General features: G+C 43.2%; 1 protein-coding gene across 1 annotated transcript in view; it reads right to left on the bottom strand.

Moving 5' to 3' along the window:
- The window catches only part of plxna3 (plexin A3), a gene marked incomplete at both ends in the record, with an annotated part of 147,307 nt that overhangs the window by 63,016 nt on the left and 71,105 nt on the right, over positions 1-13,186 (bottom strand). Inside the window, 1 exon segment of the mRNA XM_084186683.1 lies at positions 8,738-8,838. Within this exon segment, the coding sequence (XP_084042809.1) occupies positions 8,738-8,838 (101 nt within the window).

Below are 13,186 nucleotides of genomic sequence, written 5' to 3'. Positions count from 1 at the left end.
TACTCCAATGTTTGTAAACAAAGTAAATGTAAACAAGCGCTGTATAGCCTCAAAATATATAATTTTGATATCATGGATGCTCAGTCCTTTCATCCATAGCTATGTTTATGAATTTGAGAGTGGTTACATTTCTCCAGCCCCATCCCTCAGCTTTTTAGCGAAACAGTGGCGGGGAAGCACTTTTTTATTGTTTCAACTGCTGATTGCCGCTTTAAAGGAAGATTCCACCCCCAAAACTATCTTTTGGTTTAATTTCATTAGTCAAACAGGCTGTATTTCTGTATTTTGAAAGTTATATATCTTGATGACTTGATTGCTGACATGCAAAACATTTTGATTGCTGACATGCAAAACAACAATGGACTAATGATACAAATACCAAAAGATAGCTTTTGGGTGGAGTTTTCCTTTAAGCTTGACTGACAGCTGCACTGAAAGTGGCTGAGGATTGTCACCAATAAAACCTGCTGCTTATGCGCCGACCAGCACTGTCATTTTTACCACATCCAATAAGCCACTGGATATTACTGCACACGACTAGGGATCATCTCACATTGAGACAGAAAGAGCAAAGCAGAGTAACATACATAGCAGAGCCGAGGATGAGAGCACTACCTCACTACAATCTCCATTAACACCATCACCAGAAAATAGTACATAAAATACTATAAACTGATGAAAATGTAATATAAGGAAAAAATAAACATCAATGGAAAATGAGGAAAGAATTTACTGTTTTGTTCCGGCAAAAAAAGAAAAACCCTGAAATGTATCACAATCATACTTATATTATACAAGCTCATAAATGTGAGAAAGCAGAAGCAGTGAAGCATAAATGGTGATTTGAAGGTTACCGTTCAACTTAAGCGTGTGATAATTGAATCTGGATCGTCCCCGGAAGGAAAGTTATTTTATTTTCCTTTAGAGGAACATCTTCTTAAAGAATGAAGAAGCTACTGCAGTTCCAGGGCTGTCTTTCACCCAAGATGCAACACACCATTCATGATTTGTTTACTTCTAATTTAAGCCATATGTCTGGGGAGAGAATGGGGGTAGGCTTAATAAAAAATGCAGGGCCTAGCACCAGACAAGACTGTTCTCAGTACAGTAACTGTAACTGTTGTGTACCTCCTCACCAGCCACCAACCATTCAGATCACTGGGATTACTTCTTTTGCTTTGTCATATCGTCTCCTTCAGTTTCCAGAAATAAGATTTCATTCAATTACACTCCAGCCCTCTTCCTGGTGGAATGGCAGATATGTGATTTATGGTGAAACGTTGTCCCCCTGGGGTGAATGTCCCTTCAGCTGCTGCCTCTCTCTCTCTCTCTCTCTCTCTCTCTCACACACACACACACACACACACACAGCCCCACCATGACGCCACGAGAAAGCCAGGGGATCAAGGACCTGCATTAGTGAGGTTCATCCTCTGTTCTCTGTGGGGACAAAATGGACTCACCACATCTTCAATTAGCAGGTGAGGAGGCCTCTGTAATATATGATCAAGTGAAATAGGGCTATAAACTGTCAGAGGAGAATGTAGTGAGGCGCTAAAGGCCCTAGAGGAACGTGGGTGAGAAACGGGAGATTGGGGGCTCACATTAACCCTAAGAGAAAGCCACACGCTGAGCACATCACTTCATTTCAACTAGAGAACAGCCTTCTTTTTTTTGCAGTCCAAATTGAGTCATTCCTTTTGGCAGATAGGCTCCCTCCCTACATGCCCAATTCACCATTTCAGGTTTCACAAATTCTATTACCCTGCCCTCATTCAGTGTCCTCAAAGTCAAATTAATCCAAGGCCATGTTCACACAATAGTCTATACCACATTATGCTCAGAGCTCCCTGTTGATTCTGACTCTAAAAGGCAAAGTTTCACCTTGTTCAAATGATTAATTGGACGAAGCAGATTTAAAAAGCCTTTCATAACACATGTAAATCATCTAATAATAATGTCATTACATAATTCAAATGGGAGTGTTGGGGTTAACTGGGAAGCACTGGGACACAGAGACAGGATCAAGGATTAATTGAGCACATTCATTGATATGGGGAGGGTAGGGCCGTAACTGCCACTAAGGGTCTGGGTTAATTTTACTGTCTGCTTTTTTACTGTCCTTTTTTACTATAACCTTCAACCATGTTTCTCTGAAACACCGTCTCTCAAAGACATGTCCAGAATGTGCATTTGCGTTCTGCAAATGCTGGATAAAAGAAAGGCTTTTGTCAAGACAGCAAACATTGCAACTGTTCCATATTACATTAAAATCAAGAGCATATGATAGTTTCATGTAATAGAAGTTGCTCTAATTATATATATATATTTTTTTAAATACGCTGACAATCCCAGTTTTATTTAAATCAAGGCAGAGGTACATCCTTTACCATTCAGTGAGCACTTTACATTAATAACTGAACAGATAATGACTTATGATGGCGTGCTGTCATTTCACGGTGTGCTTTCATCGTTTATAGAACATTAATGAAGTCTCTTGAGTAAGGGATGTTTCCACAAGATAAATACCACGAGACACCCTAACCAATGGCCCCCTCAACAGATACAATAGCAGAGAAATACACAAAATAAGCCTGATTTGAATCACACTGCAAGTCCATCTTCCAGTTTCCTGTTGTTGCCATGGACACAGATCATTTCCCAGGGTGCACTTAGTTTTTTTCCTCTACCCTGGCTCGACTAACATGATGGCTAGAGGCTAAAGAGCCATGGGGGAATAGCAGACAAAGCCCAGACAACAACAGGTAAAAGAAAGGAAGCAGGTCAAAGCTAGTCTCCCAAACCAGAGTGTGTTTGGCAGTTTCTTTTTTTGAAGAGCCATCACTCATGGCAACCCTTCTTCCCAAGGGAAGGGGAGCTCTGGCAACACAGATTAAGAATTAAGATTTAACAACCCACAACATTTCCCTGAATCCTTTTTCGGAGCATCACTCCCATATGCGTCAAAACAGTAACAAGACAAGCGATAAGTGCTTGGATAAATGTAGATATTACAGATCAGAGAAGCACATGATGATACCCACCACAGCTTTTATATGAAAAGTCATAAATCAGGCAGTGCATTCAAATTGATAAGTGCTTTAAATGAGGTCTCGAGAGTTACGTCACACCGACGTCCCAAAATAAAGCTCTATATTCGTGAAATGAGAGCAAGGGGGTGAATGGGGCCATTACAGACATCTGTGGTAAACACTGAATTATAAACCAGGTAGTTTGGGTCCTGGATACTGATTGGCTGAAAGCCAGTATATCAGACAATATACCACGGATTTGATGCAAAACAAAACTTGTTTACTGTTCTAATTCTGTTGGCAACCAGTTTATAATAGCAATAAGGCACCTCGGGGGTTTGTGGTATATTGCCAATATACCACGGCTAAGGGCTGTATCCAGGCACTCCGCTTCATGCCTAAGAACAGCCCTTAGCCGTGGTATATTGGCCATATAACACATCAAGCTTTATTTATACAGCACATTTCAGACATGGAATGCAACGCAATGTGGTCCTCTGTAGCTCAATTGGTAGAGCATGGCGCTTGTAACGCCAGGGTAGTGGGTTCGATCCTCGGGACCACCCATACGTAAAAATGTATGCGCACATGACTGTAAGTCGCTGTGGATAAAAGCGTCTGCTAAATGGCATATTATTATATTATATTATTATTGTGCTTTAAATGAAAAAAACTAATAAAAAACTATGAAATTAAAAGCTGAAATATTTACTACACAACAAACATAAGATAACAACAAAAGAAAGACACAAACTGAACGACTAAAAAGCACCCTGAGGAAAAGCAAAGCTAAAAAGATGTGTTTAGAAGATCTCTTTTAAAAATGTCCACAGTTTCGGCCCCACTCAGGTTCTCTGGCAGGCTATTCCAGAGGCTGGGGGCATAATAACTAAAGACTGCCTCTCCATGCCTCTTGGTCCTAGGTTTTGGGAAAGTTAAAAGGCCAGTACCAGAGGACCTACTGGGTACATAACTTAAAAGCATGTCTGACATGCATTGGGGTGCACAAGCGTGGATTGATTTAAAAATCAATAGAATCCTAAAATGAATTCCAAAACTCACAGGCAGCCAGTGCAGAGACCTTAAAACCGGTGTAATGTGTGCTCTCCTTCTGGTCTTGGTCAGTACCCGTGCTGCAACATTCTATATGTTTTGCAGTTGACCAATGGTTTTCTTGGGTAGATCAGACAGGAGAGCATTACAGTAGTCAAGCCTGCTTGTAATAAAAGCATGGATGAGTCTCCCTGTATCAGCTTGAGAGAGAAACGGCCAAACCTTGGCAATGTTGCTCAGGTGGACCACATCCCCTCAGGCCTTATTGTTTAATGTAATTCAGCTGAAGTAGCTACCTCATGGTCAATCAAGCTAAACTCAGCAAAAAAAGAAACGTCCTCTCACTGTCAACTGCGTTTATTTTCAGCAAACTTAACATGTGTAAATAATTGCATGAACATAACAAGATTCAACAACTGAGACATAAACTGAACAAGTTGCACAGACAACAAATTTAATAATGTGTCCCTGAACAAAGGGACGGTCACAATCAAAAGTAACAGTCAGTATCTGGTGTGGCCACCAGCTGCATTAAGTACTGCAGTGCATCTCCTCCTCATGGACTGCACCAGATTTGCCAGTTCTTGCTGTGAGATCAAATAAAATCAAATTTTATTGGCCACATGCGCCGAATACAACAGGTGCAGACATTACAGTGAAATGCTTACTTACAGCCCTTAACCAACAGTGCATTTATTTTAAATAAAAAAGTAAAATAAAACAACAACAAAAAAGTGTTGAGAAAAAAAAGAGCAGAAGTTAAATAAAATAACAGTAGGGAGGCTATATATACAGGGGGGTACCGGTGCAGAGTCAATGTGCGGGGGCACCGGCTAGTTGAGGTAGTTGAAGTAATATGTACATGTGGGTAGAGTTAAAGTGACTATGCATAAATAATTAACAGAGTAGCAGCAGCGTAAAAATATGGGGTGGGGGGGCAGTGCAAATAGTCCGGGTAGCCATGTTTAGCTGTTCAGGAGTATTATGGCTTGGGGGTAGAAGCTGTTGAGAAGTCTTTTGGACCTAGACTTGGCACTCCGGTACCGCTTGCCGTGCGGTAGCAGAGAGAACAGTCTATGACTAGGGTGGCTGGAGTCTTTGACAATTTTCAGGGCCTTTCGCTGACACCGCCTGGTATAGATGTCCTGGATGGCAGGAAGCTTGGACCCAGTGATGTACTGGGCCGTACGCACTACCCTCTGTAGTGCCTTGCGGTCGGAGGCCAAGCAGTTGCCATACCAGGCGGTGATGCAACCAGTCAGGATGCTCTCGATGGTGCAGCTGTATAATTTTTTGAGGATCTGAGGACCCATGCCAAATCTTTTCAGTCTCCTGAGGGGGAATAGGCTTTGTCGTGCCCTCTTCACGACTGTCTTGGTGTGTTTGGACCATGATAGTTCATTGGTGATGTGGACACTAAGGAACTTCAAGCTCTCAACCTGTTCCACTACAGCTGTTCAGATGTTACCCCACTCTTCCACCAAGGCACCTGCAAGTTCCCTGACATTTCTGGGGGGAATGGCCCTAGCCCTCACCCTCCGAATCAACAGGTCCCAGACGTGCTCAGTGGGATTGAGATCCAGGCTCTTCGCTGGCCATGGCAGAACACTGACATTCCTGTCTTGCAGGAAATCACACACAGAACGAGCCTGCAGGAAGGGTACCACATGAGGATGTCTTCCCTGTAACCCACAGCGTTGAGATTGCCTGCAATGACAACAAGCTCAGTCCGATGATGCTGTGACACACTGCCCCAGACCATGACGGACCCTCCACCTCCAAATCGATCCCGCTCCAGAGTACAGGCCTCGGTGTAACGCTCATTCCTTCGACGATAAACGCAAAATCGACCATCACCCCTGGTGAGACAAAACCGCGACTCATCAATGAAGAGCACTTTTTGCCAGTCCTGTCTGGTCCAGCGACGGTGGGTTTGTGCCCATAGGCGACGTTGTTGCCGGTGATGTCTGGTGAGGACCTGCCTTACAACAAGCTCTCTCAGCCAATTGCGGACAGTCTGAGCACTGATGGAGGGATTGTACGTTCCTGGTGTAACTCGGGCAGTTGTTGTTGCCATCCTGTACCTGTCCCGAAGGTGTGATGTTCGGATGACCAATCCTGTGCAGGTGTTGTTACACATGGTCTGCCACTGTGAGGACGATCAGCTGTCCGTCCTGTCTCCCTGTAGCGCTGTTTTAGGTGTCTCACAGTACGGACATTGCAATTTATTGCCCTGGCCACATCTGCAGTCCTCATGCCTCCTTGCAGCATGCCTAAGGCACGTTCACGCAGATGAGCAGGGACCCTGGGCATCTTTCTTTTGGTGTTTTTCAGAGTTAGTAGAAAGGCCTCTTTAGTGTCCTATGTTTCCATAACTGTGACCTTAATTGCCTACCGTCTGTAAGCTGTTAGTGTCTTGACGACCTTTCCACAGGTGCATGTTCATTAATTTTTTATGGTTCATTGAACAAGCATGGGAAACAGTGTTTAAACCCTTTACAATGAAGATCTGTGAAGTTATTTGGATTTTTATGAATTATCTTTGAAAGACAGGGTCCTGAAAAAGGGATGTTTCTTTTTTTGCTGAGTTTATATCCCCCACAGGACTCAAAATAACCAACATCATAAAGGTCAGTATACTTTACAAAGGTTAGCATATTATTAGTTTCATTTCAGGACCTGTGACTGCATCCACTGGCCTAGAAAAGGTAATATCGAAGACATCAAAGAAACAACATTGAGTTTTAAAATGAAACACAACCTAAAGTTGAGCACCAAGTAAAGTGTGTGCTGTCTGAAAACGTGGCTCATTGACTGGGCTTGAATAGGAGATGCCCATTGTGGTCCATGGAAGTGAGTCATCCCAGTAACTTGAGCTACCTCCTGTACATGAATGAGCAGTCTGAGGTTGCCTGGCCTGGCCTGGCCTGCATCCTGCTAGGATGAACAAAACCCTGCTCTCTGTTTCTCATGGCCCCAACACTCAGATTCCACCGAGCATGCGACCTGAGTGTGTTGTCCCACAGAAGGAATGTCACCCATCTCAATCAACATCCCTTTGTTTCTCTGTTTGAGCATCAGAGGGGTTCAAGTAGACAGACAGACAGTCAGCCTGACAGACAGATACAGCCTGACAGCCAGACATACATTTTACATTTGAGTCATTTTAGCAGACGCTCTTATCCAGAGCGACTTACAGTTAGTGAGTGCATACATTTTCATACTGGCCCCCCGTGGGAATCAAAACCACAACCCTGGCGTTGCAAACGCCATGCTCTACCAACTGAGCTACACAGGACTGACAGGCAGACAGCACGTTGAAGCCACATAAAGGAGCAGAACAGGAGAGGATGGAAATAGAAGAGGATTGTGTCACACTCTGGGATGACGCTTCACCACCAGAGAGGAACAGAGGTTTGACATGTGAATCGGGCACAATTTAGCCATTCAATCTTCTCAGCACTTTGCTTGATCTCACACTAATTGCGCTATGCAGTGGTTGTCACAAGTTTGTGTAATTTTTTTTTTGCGGGGAATACTGCATTAATATGCAAAGAAATGTCATTTTCAAACTAGTTTGGCAAAAATCTATGCAAATTATTCCATTATCAGTCCGAGATTCTAATCTTAATTAAATATTGTTATCTTGATGAAGGAATGGATGGTAGAGAGAAATATAAAAGAACTGAATGAAAATTCCACAATGGTCGTCATTCCACGAGGTCCAAGGCTTTTTTCCATCTACCTCTGAACATTATCTAGATATGCAACACAGGGAAAAATATTGAACTGCTGACACCAGGCCTTGGTGTGAGAAATGTCACATAATGAAACAATTTCAGGACTATAATTCATATAAAACCCATGGCTTGCTGTTTAAAAGGCATGTGCTTCAATTTCCTGGCCCCTTTATTTCTCTACCTTTAGAGTTACTTTGTTTTTCCGTTAATCATGGCCTATGTCAGAGAAAGCCCCTCCATATTGTGGCCATTACACTCAATAAATTAAAGGGTACACTATACAGCCACACATGCTTCCCCCTTTGCAGGCTCCCCTTCTCCCCCGTGACAGAACACAGCACTCTCTCATGACGTTCCCAGCCAATTCATCTACAGTGGGACTGGAGGAAAAATGTGCCTGATGACAAGTGAGGGAGTGAGGGAGGAGTGGCAGGGGGCCAGCAATATCTAGACATTTCCTGAGCTCCGACCTACCAGCTGCTGCCTAGGGGTCAGCCCAAAAGGGTCAACAGGAAGGAGCACATTTGGGGCAGCTGTCACCTGTCACTTCCTGTATGGAGCAGACCGGAGCGGACCAGGTGGACTGGGTGACAGCAGGCAGCTTCCCACTAGTTGGGCTGAACCCCGAACCTCTCAGTGGTCCATTCAAAGTTCAGAATATACAGGATGTATTACTGTTACTTTCCAACAGCATCTGGCCATCCTGATGTTTAACAGAGCCTCCATTATTCTCACTTTGATTGGTATCAAAATGTCACCTTGGAAATCCGTGCAGCCGCTCAGGAATCAATTAATATAGTTGGTATCGACTGAGGCAACTTGATCACACTAAAACAACCATGTTATTTGTTTTCCCAATATGTTCATCTACCCACAGAGAAGATAAGAGCATATGTAAAGTGATCCACTTACTTGTTGTGAAGTACACACCATCCACAGTGGGGGTCTCCAGAGCCCAGACAGGTCTTACAGGTTGTGTCCTGGCTACAGCTCTCCACAGGTAGCCTGCTCACCTGCAGAATACAACTGAGCTTAACATCTGGTTCAACCCAAACACACTCTCTCAGACTCACACTAGCACCGTTCACTGTGTTTTTCTCACCTTCTCAATCTTTTTTACACATACAGATGCGAAGCGAGGGTCAAACAAATCTAAATCCCAGCCATAACCATGAATTTGTCATGATAGCGTTTAGTTTACGTAAGATTTTCTGCTATGAAATTCAACTGAAAGTGGAAGTGTATTGCTCACAATTTTAATGGGTTTTGGGACACATCCGTGCTTCAATTACTAAATAATTTCCTGACATGAGGTCTGAATAAATTTATTAAACTGCAGTGACCAGTGTTAGTAAACATTTCAAACCTTTAAACGCTAGACGACTTATTCAACGTATCACCCAGGGCTTATGAATAGCAACAGAGTGACACAGTGCAGACTCAGTGGGGAGAGTCATTTACGGTCACTCCGTTGTCGTAAACATGCACAGTCTAACGGGTTGCCTTGAATGATGGATTTAAATAAAAATAAATGATGTTTTGAGTGATCATCCCCCTCCCTTTGGCAGTAAGTGAGGACATATATATATATATTTTTACATTTACAGATGTCACTGGGCAATATACCACAGCTACCCTTTCTCTGCATGTCAATCCTGTGCCCTTAAAGATCTCCTCGCAGCTTTCTTCTCTCCTAAAGTGGTGAAATGCTTACTATGAGAGGACCTAACCTCCTTTGATCGTCTTTAAAAATGAATTTCGAAACAGAGAAAAAAACAATCCCACCCAAAAGGGATGTGGCGTTGCCTTTCAAGTTGCTGCTGCTGAGTTCCTGGTTCCTGGCACTGCTGCAGTGGAGAGTGTTTCTAGCATTAGCATTATCACTAACCGCTAACCCTGGCAGGCTCTCTGACTCTGACTCTGTCTCCAGTGTCAGGGAGTCAGGCCGCAGGCTGTGGGTGGGCGAGGTGTTATGCCGAGCGCTGCGCTTCCTGTCCCATGCTAATTTATGCTGCAAAGTGCCAGCGCGTAAACACACCATCCCACCACCGACACCGTTTTATAATCCTCTGCCCTCAAGTCTCCGCTTATGGCAACGATGCTCGGTTCGGCTCGTAACATCCCACAAGGACCTTGCGGACAGACACCTCACAAAGGGATGGAATTAAACAAGTCAACTCTGAAGTGGAGGTCGATTCAAGCGACTAAAATCAAACATTTTATTAAATCGATAATAAAGCAGGCTGCCCACTGAAGACTAAGCTCTAAACTCATATCCTCTTTATGTATAATCATGATGGTGTAATACTATACACTGTGTACATAACACTAGGAACACCTGCTCTTTCCATGACATAGACTGACCAGGTGAATCCAGGTGAAAGCTATGATCCCTTATTGATGTCACTTGTTAAATCTACTTCAATCAGTGTAGATGAAGGGGAGGAGACAGGTTAAATAAGGATATGTAAGCCTTGAGACAACTGAGACATGGATTGTGTATGTGTGCCATTCAGAGGGTGAATGGGCAATACAAAAGATGTAAGTGCCTTTGAACAGGGCATGGTAGTAGGTGCCAGGCGCACCAACTGCAACGCTGCTGGGTTTTTCACGCTCAACAGTTTCCCGTGTGTATCAAGAATGGTCCACTACCCAAAGGACATCCAGCCAACTTGACACACCAGTGGGAAGCATTGGAGTCAACATGGGCCAGCATCCCTGTGGAACTTTTTCAACACCTTGTAGAGTCCATGCCCCGAAAAATTGAGGCTGTTCTGAGGGCAAAGGGGGGGGGGGGGGGGGTTGCATCTTAATATTAGGAAGGTGTCCTTAATGTTTTGTATACTCAGTGTATATGCACAGTACTGTTAAAATTGGTGCATGAAAATAGCATCATCAACTGCCACACATCAATCTGTGTTTAAAGTGGGCCAGTGTGAAAAGCAGAGCGCTATCCTCAGTGGAGTTCATCTTTGATCCACTGTATTTACCTCCCTGGGTTGACAACAAGAGGGTCATTATGACAGCTGAGGTGCACTCATGCCAACCTGCCGTTAATGAAATATTCAAATCTCCCTGCTCTGCCGGTCAGTGTTACCTATTCATTATTTATCTACCGCAATTCATTCAAATTTCACGAATACTAAAGACATAAGCAGGACGCAGGCTCTGTAGAGGGATGTACTGTATAGTAACCATAAATCACAGTGCAGGAGTTCAGCCACAGATTGCTGCAGCTTTAGAGAAGATGAGAAGATCCCAGTGGGCACACACTAGTTGAAGAAACGTTGTTTCCACGTCATTTCAATTAAATTACGTTGAACCAACATGGAATAGATGTTGAATTGACGTCTTTAATCAGTTACATACAAATATATCTTAATACACATCCTGTATACAAAACAAATCAATAAGGAATCATTTGACACACGCTTAAGCATCGGAGTGCCTCACTTTGAATTATTATGGAAAATATCAATATCTGGAGCAGACCTGTGTGGTTTTACTTTCCCATGCAAGAGGAAGTCCATTGTTTGAGTGAATGAGCTAGGCAGCATAGAGTGGTGCCATTCTCCATTTGTTAATTCTGGCCATAGGGGATCCTCCTCTCCTCTGTGAGTCTGTCCTCGTGGCCACCCCACCCAGGAGGGAGGGGTTGCTATATCCCTTTGATCACGCTCCCCTTCTCTCTGTAACATCAGTCTCTCAGTCTAACAACACTCTCTCTGTAACATCAGTCTCTCTGTCTAACATAGTCTCTCTCTAACATCAGTCTCTCTGCAACATCAGTCTCTCTCTAACATCAGTCTCTCTGTAACATCAGTCTCTCTGTCTAACATCAGTCTCTCTCTAACATCAGTCTCTCTGTAACATCAGTCTCTCTCTAACATCAGTCTCTCTGTAACATCAGTCTCTCTCTAACATCAGTCTCTCTGTAACATCAGTCTCTCTGTCTAACATCAGTCTCTCTCTAACATCAGTCTCTCTGTAACATCAGTCTCTCTGTAACATCAGTCTATCTGTCTAACATCAGTCTCTCTCTAACATCAGTCTCTCTGTAACATCAGTCTCTCTGTAACATCAGTCTCTCTGTCTAATATCAGTCTCTCTCTAACATCAGTCTCTCTGTAACATCAGTCTCTCTGTAACATCAGTCTCTCTCTAACATCAGTCTCTCTGTAACATCAGTCTCTCAGTCTAACAACACTCTCTCTGTAACATCAGTCTCTCTGTCTAACATCAGTCTCTCTGTAACATCAGTATCTCTGTCTAACATCAGTCTCTCTCTAACATCAGTCTCTCTGTAACATCAGTCTCTCTCTAACATCAGTCTCTCTGTAACATCAGTCTCTCTCTAACATCAGTCTCTCTGTAACATCAGTCTCTCTGTCTAACATCAGTCTCTCTCTAACATCAGTCTCTCTGTAACATCAGTCTCTCTGTAACATCAGTCTATCTGTCTAACATCAGTCTCTCTCTAACATTAGTCTCTCTGTAACATCAGTCTCTCTGTAACATCAGTCTCTCTCTCTAACATCAGTCTCTCTGTAACATCAGTCTCTCTGTAACATCAGTCTCTCTGTCTAACATCAGTCTCTCTCTAACATCAGTCTCTCTGTAACATCAGTCTCTCTGTAACATCAGTCTCTTTGTCTAACATCAGTCTCTCTCTAACATCAGTCTCTCTGTAACATCAGTCTCTCTGTCTAACATCAGTCTCTGTATAACATCAGTCTCTCTATAACATCCGTCTCTCTCTAACATCAGTCTCTCTCTAACATCAGACTCTCTCTAACATCAGTCTTTGTCTAACATCAGTCTCTCTCTAACATCAGTCTCTTTCTAACATCAGTCTCTCTCTCTAACATCAGTCTCTCTATAACATCAGACTCTCTGTCTAACATCAGTCTCTCTCTAACATCAGTCTCTCTCTAACATCAGTCTCTGTCTAACATCAGTCTCTCTGTCTAACATCAGTCTCTCTGTCTAACATCAGTCTCTCTGTCTAACATCAGTCTCTCTGTCTAACATCAGTCTCTCTGTCTAACATCAGTCTCTCTGTCTAACATCAGTCTCTCTGTCTAACATCAGTCTCTCTCTAACATCAGCCTCTCTGTCTGACATCAGTCTCTCTGTCTAACATCAGTCTCTCTCTCTAACATCAGTCTCTCTCTAACATCACTCTCTGTCTAACATCAGTCTCTCTCTAACATCAGTCTCTCTCTAACATCAGTCTCTCTATAACATCAGTCTCTCTCTAACATCAGTCTCTCTCTAACATCAGTCTCTCTATAACATCAGTCTCTCTATAACATCAGTCTCTCTATAACATCAGTCTCTCTATAACATCAGTCTCTCTAT

This window comes from Coregonus lavaretus (genome assembly GCF_964263955.1).
Source record: "Coregonus lavaretus genome assembly, chromosome: 22".
NCBI classification, from domain to species: Eukaryota; Metazoa; Chordata; class Actinopteri; order Salmoniformes; family Salmonidae; genus Coregonus; species Coregonus lavaretus.
The sequence above is the reverse complement of the archived record's forward strand: the minus strand, read 5'-3'. Positions and strand labels throughout refer to the sequence as shown.